Source organism: Rhincodon typus, chromosome 45 (genome assembly GCF_021869965.1).
Source record: "Rhincodon typus isolate 14 chromosome 45, sRhiTyp1.1, whole genome shotgun sequence".
Classification (NCBI taxonomy): domain Eukaryota; kingdom Metazoa; phylum Chordata; class Chondrichthyes; order Orectolobiformes; family Rhincodontidae; genus Rhincodon; species Rhincodon typus.
Window position 1 is genome coordinate 9129360 of NC_063376.1, and position 21201 is coordinate 9150560.

At 43.9% G+C, this 21201-nt stretch overlaps 1 protein-coding gene across 2 annotated transcripts in view; it reads right to left on the reverse strand.

The window, feature by feature from the left end:
- Positions 1-522: 522 nt before the first annotated feature.
- LOC109923731 (Y-box-binding protein 2-A-like) overlaps positions 523-21201 on the reverse strand; it is a 37177-nt gene continuing 16498 nt past the window's right edge. Inside the window, exons 5-12 of one of the 2 annotated variants that reach the window (XM_048620199.1) lie at positions 20465-20605; positions 18236-18355; positions 16178-16375; positions 13201-13313; positions 11372-11549; positions 3577-3825; positions 1545-1646; positions 523-792 (exon numbers count right to left, since the gene is read on the reverse strand). In XM_048620199.1, the coding sequence (XP_048476156.1) occupies positions 1569-1646; positions 3577-3825; positions 11372-11549; positions 13201-13313; positions 16178-16375; positions 18236-18355; positions 20465-20605 (1077 nt within the window). In that variant the 3' untranslated portion in view covers positions 523-792; positions 1545-1568. The remainder of the gene's footprint in view (positions 793-1544; positions 1647-3576; positions 3826-11371; positions 11550-13200; positions 13314-16177; positions 16376-18235; positions 18356-20464; positions 20606-21201) is intronic. The other variant, XM_048620200.1, reaches the window with a different exon arrangement.

The following is a 21201-nucleotide window of genomic DNA, read 5'->3' on the forward strand; positions in this document are numbered from 1 at the left end:
TCTGTCAGCCTGGGTCTAAATAAGTAAATTAAGAGGAGGAGTTGTATACTTTTCCAAACTTTACTGCAACTCCAGGACAGGGCTTAAATTTTCAATCTTATCCCAAGGTGGCATGACATTATCTTTTACAGGTAGTGAGTTCAAGGCTATTCCCACTCAGGTCATGTTATTCCCCAGAAAACTGTTCAAGAACAAATTGAATACTCACTTTCAAGAAAGGAACCAGACAATGTTTAAATGACGTTTGGATAAGTTAATTAATAGGAAAGACAGGTGTATGAGCCAAGCTCAGGCAGGTTGGACAATTTTGGTTTGGGGAACATGGGCAGCAAGGACTGGTTGGACTGAAAGGTCAATTTCCATGCTGTATGCCTCTGACTAAATATCCAAAGGCTGAAAGATTTGCAAGACCATGGGGATAGTGGTAATGGATAGCCTTGCTTGGAAGGGTACAGATCTGCAGTCAGATTACTTTTAAAAAAAAACTGCCAAATGAACAGACCTAGGATGCAAGCCAGCTGCTGATCTTTAGCAAGCAGTTTTATTATTGCACATCACCCTAAACCAGCACATGAGAAAGTAAACCCAAATCATGTAAACTGTGCAGAACAGAGTGTCCAGGACAAATGTCACATGTACAAAGTCTTCCAAAGGGAAGGGGAAAAACTAAATCCAAGCGCTCCTAATCAAAAAGAAAATCCCAAAAGTCAGGGTCACAACATACATTTAGGGCAGTCCAGGTTTGTCCCACCTTGTGCCCACAATCGAGAGCTTCAAGTGCAGTTAGAAAACCTGCAGTAGAAAAAAGAAAAGTCAGCACTGACAAAGCAAATCCAATTCAGACAAGAATCAGCAGAACAGGGAAAAAACATTAAAATACTTTTCTTGCCTGAGCCATAATCTCTTGTCCTAAAGAGGTTCAGGGAGGGAAATTCTGAAGCTCAAGTCCCTGGTAGCTGGAGTTGTGGTTTAAAAAAAAAGTGCAGCAAAGGAAGCCAGGGGATGCACAAGAGACTAGTGTTGGCTAGGCTGGAAGAGGTTGCAAAGTAGGAGGGTGGTAGAAGAGGGAGTCAAGAGGCCATGGAGATGCAAATTAAAGAGACAGGCAGCACATTGGATGAACTGAAACTTATGGACGAGGAGTCAAGACGACTGGGTTTAGTGCAAAAGAAAACAAGTGAAGCCCAGCTGGAACAAAAAGCATGGATGATCTTTTCATCAGCTGTTGGATGCAGAAAGTAGGGAGAGAGATGGATGATATTGCAGAAATGGAGATCAGTATGCTTCAGTCAGATAGTGTAAAAATCAGCTTAGGGACCAAGGATCTGAAAGCACTAGTTCAATGGCTAGAGGGTGGGGGAAGGATGGAGTTTGGAGCAACTGCTGAAACCAGCAACTTCAGACTTCAATATTTCAATCAGAGGAAATTTCTGATCAATCTAGTGTTCAGCAGAAAGAGGATTTCACAGCTGGTCTGTAACAAGAAATAAAGTGGTTCCTCAGTGTTGATCCTATTGCAGCCTATCAAGCACTCCAAGACTTACCATTTTAAACCAGGCACCTTCAGTTCAGGCCTGGCTTTTCTCCTGATCTGCTTTAATACTGGGAGCTATGCCAAGCTGGTCTGGCACTGGTTCTTCTGTTCTCTGTAGATGAAAAGTAGTGAAATTAAACTCACCTGCAATATCTGACATTTGCAAAGTTGGGATGCACAAGGGATGTGCTGTTTGGTGGGAAAGCAAGGGTTTACATGCTTGCAAGCTGTGTCAAATTTAGAGACAAATAACACTAAGAGAAAGGACCATGCATCTCAAGTGGCTTCCATCTGTTTGTACCATAATGATTCTGCCGAAAAAGGAAAATTTCTAGTCTTCCAGTCAAAAGACAGAAGAAGAGAAATAACTATTTGAGGGATGTGATATGGGAGTTTATAAATTTGAGGCTGTCCAATTTCTGGATAGGAAGGAAAGGTCAAGGTCTATCCAAGGGGTGGGGGGGCATGCAGGGGGAGGAATTTAGACAAATAGGACACTGGTAAAGGTGCAAGATGTTCAAGTAATGGACTCCTGCATCAGTTGGATTAGACATTTTAAAATCCAATCTCCCAGCAGCCCTAAAGATTATCCTATCAGAAAAGCCAAAACTGAACAACAGGTTTTTCCCCCTCAAAGGCTCTCTGGGATGACCTGATTAAGGCTTGAAAATGAAGTGGTTTTGGGAGAGACCAGAAGAACTTGTCACCAATTTCAGACAGTACATAATAAATTTCATTCAGGATAAACCTCTTCCTGGAGTGGGGAGAATGTGGAACTCTCCCACAGGAGTGGTTGAGACAAGTGTCAAAACATTGAAGGGGAAGCAGGATAAACATAAGGAATAAGGGGACATGCTAAGGAGCATGTCAATTAGAACAAGGATGAAGCAGATGGGCCCCAATAGTTTCACTATACTGGACATTCCAAGTCCAGATTTGCCAGGAGATTCCTGTTTTCATATGTTTTTGCAGGTTAAAAAAAATAGAATGGTTTACTTAAGAAAAGTCAACTAACCTAAAGCCCAGATACAATCAGACAGGTCTTGGAGACTAAAGCTCCTTGAAGGAGGTCTGGAGAGAAAAATCAAAAACTGAACAGTTGAGAAAGTGTGAAGTTACCAGAATAAATAGTGAGCAGGGGAATATCTCCAGGAGTTTTTCTATTCAAGAAAGTAACAACTGGCAGGAGATGTGCACTGGAGACCCAGAGACTGGGTGAAAGGAAGGGGGAAAAAATGCATTCTGGGGGCTGGGGATGTGGAAGAGGGACAAGCAGGCACAATATACAACTTTACATGGCACTGTTCCTTGCCCACTTCAGAATTTATGGGCCAGAAGATTCAAGTATTGTATGAAGGTGAAGGACAGCAGCATTAGCAATGCATATGGATCAGCCTCTGGTATTAGGTTCAGAAATAACAGCACCATTGCATTGGGTCATAAGGATTTCATTAAGGCCAACTACAGCACTTGACCAGTTCTAGTCACCACACTTTAAGATGGGAGGTCTGACAGGGTGCAGGATGGATTCCCAGAATGATCCAGAAATGAGAGTCTGGTCAGAACAGACGAATTAAGCTGAAGAGCCTGTTTCTATGCAGTATGATTATGACTGAGTTTAGTGTCAAGCTGGGCTTATACTCCTTGGAGTCAAAAGAAATTGAGGGGCAGTGTTTAATTGACATGTATGTGATGACCAGATGTTTGCATAAGGCAGACAAAAGCTGTTCCCATTTATTGTACATGGACAAGGACAGATTTAAGCAAAGATATGAAGAGATGATGGAGGTAGGTCTTTACAGTGAATGATCTGGAACTCAGTGCTGAGGAGGGGTGGGGGGTGTGCTGGAAGCAGACCAAGAACACGTCAAAAAAGGAGACAGGACAATAATAAAAGTTTGCAGGAGCCAAGGAAAAGACCAGATGGATTGCTCTAGAAAGTATAGGCTGAATGACCTCCTGCTATGTGCAATGACTGTCACAGTCAATATTGAAGAAATACTTTAAAGCTAAGACAATTCCAACCCCAAAAAGATGCTTACATCGAGCAGTTGGGTTACTGCAGACTCCTGGGTCATGACATTTTGTGGTTCTGTGGTCACTACTATGGAGGCAGTCTCTGTTGAAATGGGAAGTTCTTTGGTCACTGGTATTTCTGGAACAGCCAGGACTGGATCTTGGACTGGAACAGGTGCAGGTACAGGAACAGGAACAGGAACAGGTACAGTCTCTGAAGCTCCTTCAATTAAGGTCACCGAGACAGAACTGTCAGTGGGATTATCCTTCTGTTCCTTATGGAGAGGAAGATTGCAAAACAGAGGTTAAGTCTCAAATCCTAGAAGTTGGAGCCTGGCCTGGAAAATTGTTTAGTAAAAAAAGTACCTAAATATGGTTAGAACCAGAATCACTGAGATGGAATCACCCTTAAGGCCGTGCCAAAATGAGACACCAAGGCAGGGAAGCATAGTTCCATTTATAAAATCTACACTCGCCATCTGAACATGCTCAAGCATGTGGCTAAGGGGCTAGACAAAAAGGGACTCAATTTTGTTGGTCAGTCTGCTGTATATAGGAGAATCCCACAAACAGCTAACATTTAACTGCTTGTTTGCATGTGATGTACACATGAACCCCACCTGCCACCCTGCCCTCAAATCAGTTGAGAAAAAAATACAAGATTACAGCTGATACAAACAGGCCGTTTGGAAAAACTGGGTCTGTGTCAATGCTTCTGCTGCACACAATCCTCAACCCCTCATCTCACCCAATGTACTGGGTCTCTTAAAACTCCTTGAATACTGGTGCTCCTTGACCTATGTGGAAGCAAGTCTCACATTTCTCCCCAAAGTGGGGAGAATGGCTAATTTCCAATTGGGATTTAATCAGAAATGGTCTTCGAGTCCGTCAGTCTTGTCATGCAGTATGACAGTGAGCCACCACATCTATGCTGACCGAACACTACCTACACTTGGTCCATATCCTATGCCCTGATGTTTGAAGTGCTCTGGCAACACTTGAAGCATTTGGATGAGTAACTGCCTCCTCCACCCTCCAAGTAGAATGCTCCATACATCTGCTGCCCTCTGGATGATAGACAGCTGAGGAAAGTCTAACACTTCCTCCTCACCTTGAGGTTGCACCCCTTGGTCTTATACCCCATAGACATCTTCCACAGGGGGAAAGAAATATTCTGCCATACAGTCTATGCCTCAGTTTTGTTTACATGAAATCAGATCCCCTCAGTCTCCACTATTCAAAAGGAAAACAAACCCAGCCTATCCAGTCTCAATTTTTCATCCCAGGCAACATCCTGAAACTCCTCTGCACCCTCTCCAGAGCAACATGCTGGCCCTGAATGGTTAATATACAGCTTCTAGAAGACTCCACTTTCCAAGTAGTCAGCTTGCCTGCAAATAGATATTCCCAGTCTATGCTTGCCAAATCCTGTCGAATGGGGTTTTTACCCATGATTTAGGAAACTTCTACACTCATCCCTTTCCTCAAGGGCTTTGAAACTTGTAGTGACTATCCCCAAAATGCTCACCCACTAGTACCTCAACTTGACTGGTTTCATTCCCTCGGATAAGGTGCACTGATCTCCAGTAGCACTGTCTAAATACTGGCACAAGATCTCCTGGATCCACTAAAACTTCCACCCCATCTGTTCTTTTCACACTGAAGTGATCCCAGTTAATGTTAGCAAAGTTGAAATCCTGTACAACCACGGCCCCATTTCTCCCTGTATACCTGCTCCTCTGCCTCTGGTTGTTGGGTGGCCTTCAATATAAGCACAACAAAGTAATTGCTTTTATTTCCAAGCTATACCCAGATGGCCTCATTTGAAGATCCTTCTAGGACAGCACTGTAGTGATAGTTTCCTTTTATCAATAATGCAATGCTCCCAACTTTTACACACCAACCCAGCAACTGTGCCCAAAACTTCAGTGCCCTGGAATGTTGAAGTGCAAATCCTGTTGTTCCTCCAATCATTGTTGCCATCAGACATGATATTTTCATATCTGATGAATGCTCAGTTCAACCAAACTTACCAGTCAGGCTCCTTGCCTTCAAGAAAGCAGCTCACCACCACCTTCAAGGGTAACTAGGGACAGGCAATAAATGCTGCCAGGCTAAGGATGCCCACATCCCACAAGTGAGTTACAAAACAAAAATTTAGCTTTCTCGACCTCCCATTTTTACACTGACTGAACTGTCCTCCAATTCCTTCTGATTGGACACTTCATTTTCTGTGTCCCCTCCCTCCAGAAGAGTTAAAACCATCCACAAAAAAAAGCACAAACATACTTCCAGCAAGGATATTGGACCCATTCTGACTCATGAATCAGGATGGCAAAAGGACAACAGTTTTGGCACATAGGGTTAAGGAGAATCAAAAAGCGATTCCACAATTACATTACGGACAAGAGTAACTAAGGACAGAATAAGGCCCCTTAAAGATCATCAAGACTGTTGGGGAACTGCAGGATGGGGAAGATAGTAAATGAGCATTTTGCTTTAGTATTTACTGTGGAGAAGGATATGGAAGCTAGGGAACTTGGGGAAATAGTGATATCTCAAGGTATTCAGAGGTGGTGCTGGACATCCTAAAATACATGAAAGGTCAAAAAGTCTCCAGGACCTGATCAGGTGTTTCTCAGAACTTTGGGAAACTAAGGACATGATTGCTGGGCCCCTTGCTGAGCTATTTCTACCATTGAAAGCCACAAGTGAGGTGCCAGAAGTCTTAGTTAATGTGGTGCCATTGTTTAAGAAAAGGAGATAAAGAAAAGTCAGGGAACTATAGGCCAGTGAGAGCCTGATGTCAATAGTGGGGATTCTGAGATAGGACTTGCATGTATTTAAGGCAAGGACCAATTAGGAATAGTCAACATGGCTTTGTATTTGGAAATCATGTCTCACTAACTTGATTGAGTTTCCTGAAGTGACAAAGATTGAAGGCAACATGGTGGACATTGTAAATATGGACTTCAAGGTGTTTGACAAGGTTCTGCATGGTAGACTGGTTAGATCACACAAGGAATCCAGGAAGCGCTACCCATTTGGGTACAAAATTGGCTTAAAAGTAAGAGACAGAGGGAAGTAGTGGAAGGCTGTCTTGCAGACTGGAGTGCTGGGTCCATTGCCTTTTGTCGTTTAAAAATAAAAGTTGGAAGAGAGAGTGTAGTAGGTATTGTCAGCAAGTTTGCAGATGACACCAAAATCAGTGGTATAGTGGACAGGCAAAGGTGGTTACCTCAGTACAACAGAATCTTGATCTGAAGGGATGAGGAGTATCAGAGTTTAAATGTGAGGTGCTACATTTTGGTAGGGCAAGTCAGGACAGGACTTATACACTTTGTGGTAGGGTCTTGGGGAGTGTTGCCAAACAGACCTTGGAATGCAGCTCAGTTCCTTGAAAATGAAGTTACAGGTAGATAGGATAGTGAAGGCAGCATTTGGTATGCTTGCCTTTATTGATCAGTATATTGCATATAGGAGTTGGGAGGTCATGTGGCTATACAGCATATTGGTTAGGCCACATTTGGAATACTGTGTTCAGTTCTGGTCTCCCTGCTGTACAGAGATGTTGTGAAATTTAAATCTAAATCTTTAAGGATGTTGCCAGCATTGGAGGGTTTGAGCTATTGAGCTATAGGAAGAGGCTGGATAAGCTGGGACTATTTTCTCTGGAGCAGAGGGAAGACCTTACAGCAGTTTATAAAATCATGAGGGGCATAGATAGGGCAAGTGGCCAAGGTCTTCTCCCCCCCCACACACAAGGGTAGGTTTAGAGGCAGCAAAAGATTAAAGGGACATAAGAGGCAACCTTTTCTACACTGAGGGTAGTGTGCATGGAATGAGCTGCCAGAGGAAGTGGTGGAGGCTGGTACAATTACAATAGTTAAAAGGCATCTGGATGGGTACATGAATGGGAAGGGTTTACAGGGCCAAATGGGACTAGATTTATTTAGAATATCTGGTCAGCATGGACAAGTTGCATCAAAGGGTCTGTTTTGATGCTGTACATCTGACTATGTGCATTCTGTCTAGCTTGTAAAGATCCCATCCACCCCAGAAACTGTCTCAATGATCCTAAAATCTGAAGGCCTCCTTGTACACTTTCTTGAGCCACATGTTCATCTGCTCTCCTTTTCCTGTACTCAGTAGGATATGCCACTGGTAGTAATATGGAAAATACAACCTTAGTAGTCCTCCTCTTTCAATCTACCATCTAACGTTAATGTCCTGCAGCAGGAACTTTCTTGAAACTCAAGTTTTTGGTGCCATGACTTCTGTCTGTTCACTTACCCCATCAGACTGGCCTGCAGCCATTCAGACATTCTTGACTCTGGCACCAGGGAGGCAATACATCATGCACAAGTCTTGCTTGCCAGCACAGAAGCAAAGTTCCTCTTACAGTAAAGTCCCTTATTGCTGAAAACCTTTCCTCCCTTGCTGTACAGAGGTGTGCAACTATCGTGCCACAAACCTGGCTGTTGCTGTCTTCCTGAGAAGCTATCCCATTTCAGTATTCAGAATGGTACACCTGTTTAAGTGGTGATAGCCATAGAGAATTCCCACACTTACTGTCTGATGGTCACCAAATGATTTTCTACTTGTGTAGCCCTTGCAACATAACCAGTTGGTCAAACATGCCATTTTCTGCATCATGGATGCTCCATTGTGAATTCACCTGCAGCCAATGGCCTAAAGTCCTGAGGCTAAGCCAAAAGTGATTGCGCCTTGTCCGGCAAACCAAGGATCAAACACTAAGCTCTCATGAGTACAAATGCAACAGCCAAATTTATAACAATTTCTACCATAGGAGAAAAAAAAAGTGTTCTTTTGGTAGCATTCCTACCCCTGGGTTCAAAAGTCCCACTTGCTTCAGGTGTGTAATAACAGATGGATTAGAAATATAGGACAAGTGTCAATTGTCAGGGGATTTGCCAAAGGGAAACTAAATTCACATTTGTCAAGATAACTGCATAGCCCTGCACAAAAACAGCTACAAGTTGCATTATCCCTTAAGCTATGCTGCATTGACAATTAATCCTCAAATGTTCACATGTGTAGGCTACTAAAGTTGTCCCTGGCTGAGCACAATACGAAACAGCCAAATGGTTGAGTGAATTGCTATAGCCAGCTTAGTATTGAAGGTGTACAGTGTACAAGGTATACAGTGAAGGACAGCTTCATATGCTGTACACAAACTATATCCCTGCACTCCAATATTGCAACTTTATAGACAGGTTGTAGGGAGCTGTGTTGTGCACTTACTATGGCATGGTGGCATAAAAACTAATTTTCTGAATCTATGAACATAACTGAATACACTACTGAGCTGACCTGAGCAGGGCATTACTAAAACAAAATTCAATCCAGAAAAGTGAGGTAAATCAATTGGGAGGGCTAGCAAGGCAAACAATTACCTTCTTGCCATTTGTAGTGTAAAGTTTAAAAACATATCAGAAGGACTTTATCATGCATACCCACAGATCCCTGAAGGTAGCAAGGGCACTTAGATGGTTACGTTAGTATGTGGGATACTTTTATTAGCAGAGGCATGGAATACAAGAACAGAGCTGAATTATATTGGTTAGATCACAAGAGTACTGCATCTAGTCACCACAGAACATGATCTGAAGAGACTGACTGCAGAGGGCACAGAGGAAATTCACTAGGATGCTACCTCATCTGGAGGGCCCTAAGCTTTCAAAGGTTGGATAGGCTGGGGTGTTTTCCTCAGCAGTAGTGAAATAAGTTAGTGGATTGGATAGGAAGGCACTTTTTCCTTTTAGTGAAGTGTAGGGCGGTGAGTTTAAAATGGAGGTAGAAGGGTCGTTTGACCAAAGAAATCTTCAATGGTTGGAACCTGGAACTTGCTGCCCAAGTTTGAATAAACCACCCTTTCATAACATGAAAATAATTTAGATATTCATATATTTGCATTGCCTGCAGGGCTATGGGTCAAGAGCTGGAGAAGTTGAATTAGTGTAGCAGATCTTTGCTGACAACAACTGTAGAATAGATCAAATGGCCTCTTGTTCTATAAACCTATGAATCAGGGACGACATGACAGACCAAGCAGCTAACATTTTCCCCTGCCCCACAAGAAGTGCATAGAGTCAGACCCTTCAGTCCAACCCATCCATGACAAACAATCCCAAACTAAACTAGTCCCACCTGCCTGCTCCTGGCCCATATCCCTCCAAACCTTTCCTACTCATGTAATTATCCAAGTGTCTTCAAGATCATTATACCCACATCCAACACTTCCTCAGGAATTTCATTCTACATGCAAACCACCCTCGAAATTTGCCCCTCATTTCTTTAAAATCTCTCCTCACACCTTAATGTGCCCCCTCATCTCAATCCCATGGGGGTGGGGGAAGACATGAATTCTACATATACTCCTATTTATAAAATGAAGTCAAATCAACCTCTTCCACTCCAACCTTTATAACTCAAACCTTCCTTACCTGGCATCAACTTGATAGGTCTCTTCTGCACCCTCTCCAGTTTAATACAAACAATCCTGTAATGGTGACCAGAACTGGACACCATACCACAAGAGGCCATACCAATGTCCTATACAATCTTAAATGAAATAACCACTAGCTTCCTACCCTTTAGCTATTTCAGTTAGTGAAAAATCCACATCTTGCTACAAAATCTTACTAGGCAAAATCTTCAGGTGCATGCACCTGAAGCTTCAACCCACAATTTTCTTCCAGACTGCTCGATTTCAACAAGCTCTTTTCTGGATGGGCAGTTGAAAGAAAACCTAACAAGATGCCCCAGTGAAACAAACAACCAGCTAATGTGCTTTTTGGGTGCCTAGTGATATACATCAGATCAAGTCATGAACAGGTGGCCAGCTGTGATTAAATGTCAATAAAAACCAAAATACTGCAGATGCTGGAAACGTGAAAGACATGTCTGAAATGCACATCAGGCCAAAGAAAGAAAAGGAGTATGAAATAGTTTGGGGAGGGTAGAAGCAAGGAGAGCACAAAGAAACATGGTTCAAGTGTGCAAAGACAATGCACATGTGCAAGTGAACAGAGGGTCAGAATTGGCAGAGGTTGTTGCTCTCTATTGAGCAGTGCCAGTTTCCTGCTATCTCACCATAGACCTGTAGAGGGAAGTCTAATCCTCCTTTGCAATGCCTCAATTCACCAGTTTCAAACTATTTAGGTAGCACATTCCAAACCAAACACTCACTAAGCTTTGATCACTTCCATATCTTTGGCAAGTTACCTGGTATCAGTGCTAGTAGGATGCCTTCCTCCAATGGGAGGAGTTTCTGCCCATCTGGTCTGGCTGGACACCTCATGGAGGGCCTCAAATCAATTCTCAACCCCTTTTCCAAGGAGATCTGACCCAACTTAGTGTTTTTGCTGAAGTCCTTATCCCTGGAACAGTTTTCAATCTTTTCTAAACCCCCTCATGCCTTCACATCCTTCCCAAAATCCAGCTTCTAGAGCTGGACAACATTCCAGGAGAGGCTGAAGCAGCATCTCATACAAGTTCGGCACTACCCCCTTGCTCTTCTACTCCGCAGCCCTACTAGAACAAATCTAGGTTACTAGATGCTTTGTTCAACTTTCCTTCCACCTTCAGAAAGAACAATTACACCCAGGTCTGTGCTCCTGCACCACAGTTGTAAATTTTCTCTCATCTCCCTACCAAACAAAATTGCGTTGCTCCTCTGCATTGAGCTTATCGGCTACACACTGCACCAGCTTGTCTATGCTCTCCTGAAGTCCTACACTGCCTTCAGTTCACAATGCTGGGGAGTTTCAGAATGATGCCCTGCACAGTGAGAGACACCTCAGCAGCAGCTGGCTCTTGTGCCACAGGAGCCTGGGCAAGAGCTCTTTCCCTGCGGCGGAAGAACGAACGACGGAAACGCTGGCGTGCAGGCTGTGGCTGGTCAGTCGTGGGCTCCTTGTTCTCATCCAGGTCACCTGACACCTCCTGAGGTGGTGGGCGTGGACGGAAAGGTCGCCTGCAGGAGAAAGTCAGTTACCACTCAAGGACAACTGTTCACTGACAGCTTTAACATCACCCACTTCCCAATACCAAGTTCCACTCACTCAACTGAGTTAAGTTAGATTAAACTTGGGGGTTTCTCCATCTCCTCCAGCCCCTATATCCATTCTTACCCCTGCTCACCCCCTACCCCACTCCATATTGGGCCTCCTCCAGACTCCCCATCTCAGGATTTCTGAAGTCTTCCATTCTGCCTCTTGAACATCAACATTACCATCACCTTGCCTTTGACAGCTCCCTGGGCATGGCAATGGTTATATTGCCCTGTTAAGCAGTGAAATGCTTTAGGTATTTCCCTAGAGATTTAAAATCAGTGACATTAAGCCTCAAGAGGTGATAATCATGACACCCTCAATCAAATGGTGTCCTAGTGACAGATTTACTGCAGGTTTACATGGGTGGACAGTGCTCATTAGAAATTTCACAAGCTCAGTAACCAGGAACCCAGGTTAATGCTGTGGGGCAGGAGATCAAACAATTAAACTGGACTAGCTTTTTAAATTCACATTTAGTGACAGCTACTGTTGAGTGTAGTAAAGAACATTAGTGACAGCTGGGATCAGAATATGCCATCTTTACCTGGCCTGTATGTGGTTACACAGACCCACCATCATTCTAAACCACCTTGTGAAATAATAGAACATTTTATGCTCAAGAGCAACTAGGGATGGCCAAGAAAAGTGTCCTCCATGATGCCCACAACCCATGAAGGGATAAATAAATAGAAACACTGGTTTAGGGAGAATTAGTCAAGTGCTGATTATAAACTGCCTCATTCTAAAAAAATTCTAACTGATTAAGACAATATAGAGGAGGAAATGGCCCAGTGGTATTATTACTAGACTATTAACCCAGAGACCCTGGTGACATTCTAGGACATAGGAATCTTGCCAATGGCAGCATTTTGATTTAATCAGGAATTAGCAGCCTGACAATGGCTTAGTGGTTGTCAATTGTCAGGAAAGTCCCCTGTACACTAATGTTCTTTAGGGAAGGAAACGGCCATCCTTCAGCAAGAGGATGGAACTGCAGACGTTGCAGTCAGTGTCAATACAGTCTGGAGCCCAAGGAACACAACAGGAAAGTCAACATTTTGGGTTTACAAGAACAAAGTTGCTGGCAAAGCTCAGGTCTGGCAGCATCTGTGGAGGCGAAAACAATTAACATTTCAGGTCTGGTGACCCTTCCTCCGAACTGGACCTGAAACGTTAACTGTTTTCTCCTCCACAGATGCTGCCAGACCTGCTGAGCTTTTCCAGCAACTTTGTTTTTGTTCCTGATTTACAGCATCCGCAGTTTTTGGTTTACACCCTTCAGGACTGTTCCTCCAGCTCCAGACTGTATTGAAACTTCCATCCTCACCTTGCCTTGTTTACATGTGACTCCAGGCCCACAGAGATTCAACTACCCTGAGCAATTAGGGATGGGCAATAAGTGCTGGCATGGCCTGCAACATCCACATCCCACTAATGATTAAAACAAAATTTGCAGTAACCAGAGTGTCAATACATGTTCTGATAACAGGAACATTGCCAGTTTGCATGTTCAGCTGAAGGCTTGATAGCTGAAGCCCACAGGTGAGTAGGGTCACTGCTCCAGCACATTACCTGCGGAATTGGGATCGGGGTCTATTTCTGGGTGTCCTTTGTTGACCTTGCTGTTGAGATTGGACCCGACCAGAATCTGACACTGGCTCTTGGTTAGCAGAAACTCCATCACCCTGAAAAAAGGAAAGCAGTTGTCACTTGACACTGTAGAAGCAGCCACAGTTAATCAGAAACCAAATGATGGAACATCAACCACAGTTTTGTCTATGAACCATAAGTCAAACTGATTTACTTACATTCCATCAGCTTCAAATGGGATGGCTGAATTCGCCATTGGTATCCAACTAGACAGAAATGGAAGTTGGATGACTATAACAGAAATACCATGGGAGATTTGCAATTGGGGGAAAAAAACTCAAGTGGTACATATTGTTCAGCTGCAAACTGGTGTTGCTTTTTGGAAACCGTAAGACAGAATTCAAGGCTGAACAACCTTGCAAGTTAGGATATTCTGCCTGACAGCAAACCTCCAGTTGGTTGAGCCACGCTGTTCTGCACACAGCAGTACAAGAACCATCCAGAGCCTGCAGACAAAGCATTCATCTCCTTTTGTGTAGAAGGCAAAAACAAAGTATGCTTGAAAGGCAGACAAGACCAAAGTTCACTTGATCAACCACTAAAATCAAAATGGCCATCACCATACAGACAACTCATTGCAAAAAACCCAAAAACTGAAGACAATTGTTACCTTGTGATATAGACCTCTGAATTTTTGTTTACCTTGCATATATTTTGCTTCCAAAATAGTGTTAAACAGTTCATACTTCGTATCCTTAGCAGAGTTGGAATGCACGAGGTTTTGAAGGGGTATAATTTGCCATAGTATGAGTCCTGCAGCACAGACAGGCCCTTTGGCCCAATCTGGTCCATGCCAAACAGGATGTCCATCCATTCTAACCCCATTTCTCTGCACTTGGCACATATCCTCCTAAACCTTTGGACAATACATGGATAGCAAATGCCTTTTAATTGTTAAAGGACCCATCTTCACTTCCACTGGCAGCTCATTCCATATGCATACCACCCTCTGTATGCAAAGTTACCCCTCAGGTTCCCATGTATTCTTTCCCCTCTTACCTTAAACTGATGTCCTCTAGTCCTCAATTCCCCAGCCCTGGGAAAAAGTCTGTGCACTCACCCCATTCATGCCTCATGATCTTATACATACTAAGATAGCCCCTCTGTCTCCGACACTAAAGAAAAATATCCTAGCTCATCCAACTTGTCTATCAATACCTTGGAAACTTTCTTCACTGCCTGTTAAGATACTGTATTACACAATAAATAGAATTTATTGATGAAACTTAGTGAAATACCTTTTGTCCTGAGTCTGACAATTGGTCATTCAGGTGGCCTCACTGGAATTTTGTGACAGCTTGTGGAACAGTAGGGCATAATTTGCACACTTCCCAGTTGCAGAGACCATTCTGTGCCACTTCACTTCAGCGCAATGGCAAAGAAACCTTTAACCCCTCTTTCCCAATACCCCAGTCATCATAGAATCCCTACAGTGCAGAAGCAGGCCATTTGGTCTCCACTGACTCTCCAAAGAGCATTCCACCCAGACCTGCCCCATTACCGAGCCACTGAGCCTGCATATTTCTGGACACTATGGACAATTTTAGCATGACTAATCCACCTAACCCACACATCTTTGGACTGTGGGAGGAAACCCACACGCAGACAGGGAGAATGTGCTAACTGCAGACACTTGTCCAAGACTGGAATTGAAACTAGGTCCCCAGCACTGAGAGGCAGCAGTGCTAACCACTGAGCTCCTGTTCTATGCCCTATTGTCAGACCAAGTGTCAGATCTGTTGGTAGGAGATCATTTTGGCAGTAGCAATCCTAACTGTTACTTTCACAATAGTCATGGAAAAGGATAGGTACATACAGCAGGGTAAGGTTTATAATTGAGGAAGAGTAATTTAATTCTGTTAGGCAAGAACTGGATAACAAAAATGGGAACAGATACTGTCAGGGAAGAACACTATAGAAATGTGGAGATTTTTTAAGGAATGCATACTGAAAGCTGCCACCCAGGTGGCTAGAGTTGTTAAGAAGGCACACGGCATGTTAGCTTTCATGAATAGACGGATTGAGTTCCAGAGCTGTGAAGTTATGCTCCAGCTATACAAAAACCCTGGTTCAGCCACATCTGGAGTATTGTCCAACCTCATTACAGGAAAGATGTGGAAGCGTTGGAAAAAGGTGCAGAGGAGATTTACCAGGATGTTGCCTGGAATGGAGGGAAGGTCTTATGAGGAAAGGTTGAGTGCGCTAGGGCTTTTCTCTTTAGAAAAAAGCATGAGAGGTACACCTCTATCAAGTCATGAGATGATCAGAGGTGCAGATAGAGGAGACAGCCAGAGACTTTTTCCCTAGGGTGAAGGTAGCTATTACGAGGGGGCATAATATTAAAAAAAGTGAGTGGAGGTAGATATAGGGGAGACATCAGGAGTAGGTTCTTTACTCAGTGGTAAGGGTGTGGAAGGCATTGCTGGAGAGGGTAATGGAGTCAGCCTCATTAGGGGCATTTTAGCAGCTATTAGACAGGCACATGGATGATAGCATAAGGTAGGGTGGAGGTTAGATAGACCTTAGGTTTAGGGTAAAAGTTCAGCACAACATCGTGGGCCAAAGGGCCCATACAGTACTGTGCTATGTTCTATTGCTAGTTTCTAGCACCAGGGGCCATTCAAAGCAGAAAACCGCAGTGGAGCAGGAACATCCCAGTAGATTACAGAAGCTCTATCCTTAGCATATTGGGATTCTAAGGCCAATTGTAAACGACTAAAAAAGCCAGCATTACTTCTGCCTCTTCCCACACCGTAATCCTTACTGGAGAAGTGGCGATGTGTGAGCTGGACTGTGTTGGGGTCAGGCTTGAACTGAACAGCAGGCCCAACCTTGCCCTTAATGGAAGAATTTTTGAAAGAGTGAACATTTAGGAACTAAAAAAGGAACAATCACTCACTCCAACTGGCTGCCCCTCTCCATCTTGGGGAGAGGTCTGGGCTCTAGGTCGCCGCCGAAACCGATTTCGGTTGAAATAGGGAAGTGGGGGTCGCCGACGCTGTTCGAGGGGCTGTTGCTGCCCATTAACAGTTTCCATTGAGCCCTCCTCCTTCTCAGCTGAAGGTTCTGTTGGCTCACCTGTCACTGTTTGGCCACCCTGTGCAGAAAGATAATAAACGATCAAAGGGAGGGAAGAAAAAAACAAACAAACAGTAGAAAACTCCCTTTGCCTGTCCTCCCAGGACGGGTACAGCTTGGGGTCCAGATAGTTCCAGTCAGATTGAGTTAGTAAATGCAAAAACCAGGTTAAAGGGGGACAGGCTTTCATTCTGGTCAGGACTTCAACATTATCTTGCTTCGGAGTTGCCAACTTTTGCCCACAAATCCCAGAAGTGCTGCATGCTGAAACTATCACAGCTACCCACAACCTGGCCACAAGTACAGCTCAACAGGACAGCTGCCAGTCTTGAATATTAAGCATTCTCATCCACTTGAAGGGGAGATATCCTTGCAAAAAGGTGCATTGTCATGTCAGCAGTGATAATACTTGCAGAATTTAGCCAGAGCAGCTCTAACAGTCTGGAAAGTATGTGAATAGGAAAAGGTTTGGAGGAATACAGGCCAGGAGCAGGCAGGTGGGACTAACTTAGTTTGATATTATGCTTGGCATGGACTGGTTGGACCAAAAGAGTCTGTTTCTGTGCTGTGTGACTAAGCTATAACTGAGCAGCCTGGGCATCTTCTTGAAAGGACAGAGATTGGACCTGACCAGAGTGACACTGGCTGTTGGTTCATGGAGACCTTAATCACACTGAAAAAGGAAGTAATTTTGTTACTTGAGTCTACAGAAGGTGACCAGAGTTGATCAGATTCCATCCTATGGATGTAAAGCACATTTTTGTCTGTCCATCTTCCACCAGTGGCCTACATACCAAACATCTGTTGGGTGATCTGATATGGTAGACAGAAGTAGGAAGTTTGCAGTTGTTGGGCCAGAACTCAGATAGTCCCAACAAATCCTATTGGGAATTCCAGAAGTGTCTACACAGAATGAAGGGAATGTGGAACAGGAAGTGGGAGAGGGGAGTAGTAATGATACACAGGGAAAATTGAATAAACACTAGGGCAAAATTGAATGTGTTCATATAGAATCCCTACAGTGTGGAAACAGGCCCTTTGGCCCAACAAGTCCACAGCGACCCTCAGAGCATCCCACCCAGACCCATTCCCCTTTTACCCACTAATCTACACATCATGAACACTATGGGCAATTTAGCACAGCCAATCCACCTAGCCTGCACATCTTTGGACTGTGGGAGGAAACTGAAGCACCCAGAGGAAACCCACACAGACACGGAGAATGTGCAAACTCCACACAGACAGTCACCAGAGTGTGGAATTGAACCTGGGTCCCTGGCACTGAGGCAACAGTGCTAAACACTGAGCCACTGTGCTGCCCTAATATGCTGACAGGGTGAGAAGGAGCAGGTAGGAGGTAGCTTTTGCTCAGCAGAAACTGGTGCTGAAATGGGATAAATAGCCTGCTTACTAGAAATTCTATGCACCAGCTAAACTCTCACTACCAGCATTCTGGTGTTACAGCCTAGACTAAAGTGACTACCCCAGACAAGGGGGTTATTGTAGCCACTCCAAATCTAGTTGGACATAGAAACAGAACTGATCATGGAGCACAAACCACACCATTTAGCCCATTGTGCCCTGGGCCACCTTTATGCAGGCTTCACCTCATCTGTGCCCCTTTGCCACCTACTGTTGGGCACTGATGAGCATTACCATGCATTATTCTGACAATGGACCATTGGCAATTGTATCACTTGTGCACCCAGATTAATTCCTGGGTGGGAAGACCTTTGGCAAAGCTGCCACACATTGCCCATTACCAGGCAATGGCAGTGGGTGTGTAGCACAAAGGGTTGTAACCGCAAATATGGAAGAAGTTACAGATCTGTCACGATAAGAGGCCAAATGGCCTATTTGAAAGTCTCTGGTCACTTGCCTGATCCACACGAGCCTGACGTCTCATAAAGCCTCTGCGGAACCGACGACGGTTTGGGGCATAAGGACTGCCTTTGACTGGAACACCTCCTGGGCCAGTCACATTTGCAGCCTCAACAGTCTACATAGCACAAAGCAAGAGGAGAGAGGAAGTGGAAGTCAGGTAATATCCATTACATATGGGAGTCATAGAATCACAGTACTGTTATACTACAGGGGGTCATTCAGTCCATTATTGCTGTTACAGCTCTCTGCAAGAGCAACCTCCTCCTCTGACCTGCACATTCTTCCCTCAATTGGCCAATCTTCTCAAAATCCTTAATTGAGAACTTAGTACCTTCCCAATCCTAACCACTCAAGTGAAAAGAGTTTTCTAATCTTGTGTAATCCTCAACTTCCTTTGTCAGTTATTTGACTGACCTAGAACTTTTGCACCTCAGGGAATTAATGTTTTGGTGCTTGAGAAGGTCCATTGCTTATGCCTTTCAATGAGTTTACCCAAACCTGCTCAGTCAACTAATGCCTCCTGTCTGCCATTTCTTTTCCAAAGGAAATTTAAGGCCCTACCAGATGCAAATGCACCAGGTTAAATCAAAAGGGAAAACAGAGCGAATTTAAGCTTAAGGAATTTAGAGACTAAGAGCTTCTACAAACATGCATAAACAATAGCAGGAGTAGCCTTTCAAGCCTGCTAAACCACTCTTAAGTATCATGGTTGATCATTCAGCTCAGTACCCTGTTCCTGCTTTATCCCATACCCTTTGATCATTTAGCCCTAATAACTATATAGGACTCCTTGAAACTCCTATTTTGGCCTCTTCCACTTTCAGTGGAAGAGAATTTCACAGGCATGCCACTGGGTGAGAAATTCCCCCTGACCAGTCTAAACTGCCTACCCTGTTATCCTTAGCCAGATCACTAGCTCTGGATTCCACACATTGGGAAATATCCATTTACTCGAGTCCTGTTAGACAGACATTTGAGAATAGAGGGGGTTCCTCAAACAGTGAATATAGTTCTAAGCAATCCAGTCTCCTCATACTGTAGTCCTGCCATCCCAGGCATCATTCTGCTAATATCTTTTGTCACAAGGATATGACCTATACAATAGTCTAGGTGTGGTTGCACCAAGGCATTTCTACTCCTGTACTAATCTTCTCCCTATCAAGGCCAACATACTAGTTTCCTTGTTTACCACTTGCTTACTTTGAGCAACTAGTATACAAGGCCTAGTTGTACCTGCCCCTTTCCTAATCTATCATCTTTCAGCTAATTTACTTTCTGTTGGCACTTCCAAAGTGGAAAACCTCATTTATCCACTTTCTCTGCCAAAGAATCTAAAGCAAACTTGCTTGGAACACAGTAAATGGAAACATCTCTTCACATACCTACAGAAAATATAGGCCCCTTACAGGCAGAGGAAGTTTATAATAAAAGGAACAAAGATGGCAAACCAATTAACCCAGTGATAAGTTTGTCTTAATTGACAAGAACAAATCTTTAACATGAATCAACCCCAATTCTTTTGGTGGAAAATATACCTGTATTGTGAAACAAAAACAGAAAGGAAGGTCTTTGGGAAAAAATAACTGAAGGCAGGAATTCAAAAACATGGAGAAATTAATGGCACCAATTCTGAAATCCCTAGATCCTTAATCTACATTCCAGGATGCTAAAGGAGGTGGCCATAGAAATAATGGAAGCATTTGTCATCCTCTTCCAAAATGGATGCTTGGAACAGCACAGCAGATAAGGATGAGAAGCATAATTCAGGCTTAATAGCAAACCAGGAATTACAGACCAGTTGGCCTAGTCATACAGAAAAACGGTGATGTCCTGTTATCACATCATTACGACTGATCAAATACCAATGATATTCCATAAAGTCAACATCTATTTAAAAAGGGACATGTTTGACAAATCTGGAGTTTATGTAATAGTAGATGGAAGCCAGTGGATGCAGTAGATTTATATTCTCAGAAAGCTTTGAGGTCCTAGACAGATTGCACAAAACCAAATAATGTGTTGGAGGCGTGGATTGAGAATTAGTGGGAAACACATTGTAGATACAGTATGACATGGATAATAGTGAAGTTGAAAACAGATTGAGAATTAAGTGGTAATAGATTGGGAAATAGTTGAGACATGGATCTACTTCTACACTAGTCATTGAAAGAAAGCAAGCAGATAGAGCATGCAGTCAGGAAGACAACAGGCCTTGAATACAGACCTTGGTGAGACCACACCTGGAGTATTGTGTACTTTGTCCCGTGACCCAGGAAAGCATGCTCTCCTTTTCTATGGAAAGTAGCAAAGGCTCAGAAGACTGATTCTTAGTGACATCTTTGTTGTCCGGGCCTCTAAACTGGAGCTAGAGAAAGATTCATTGAAACAACAGACAGGCTGGAAGCAGAAATATTTGCCTTGGCCAGAGGGTTCCGAACAAGAGATCACCTTCTCTGGATACAGGGCATTACCTCAGGCAGAACAGGAATGCTTTTCCTACTCAATTTCACAGGGTCCATCACCTATCAAAGGTGTGGAGGTAAAGCAAGTTCAATATAATTGACTTCATTGGTCAGTGCTAGTAGGAACTGCAGATGCTGGAGAATCCGAGACAACAAGGTGCAGGGCTGGATGAACACAGCAGGCCAAGCAGCATCATAGGAGCAGAGAGGCTGACGTTTCAGGCCCAGACCCTTCATCAGAAAAGGGGGAGGGGAAGGGGGTTTTGAAATAAATAGGGAGAGAGTGGGAGGCAGATAGAAGAGGGATAGAGGAGAGGAAACAAACAGGTCGAAGAGGCGGGGATGGGGCCAGGAAAGGTGAGTGTAGGTAGGGAGTTAGGAAGGGGATAGGTCAGTCCAGGGAGGACAGACAGGTCAAGGGGGCGGGATGAGGTTGGTCGGTAGGAGATGGAGGTGCGGCTTGAGGTGGGAGGAGGGGATAGGTGGGAGGAAGAACAGG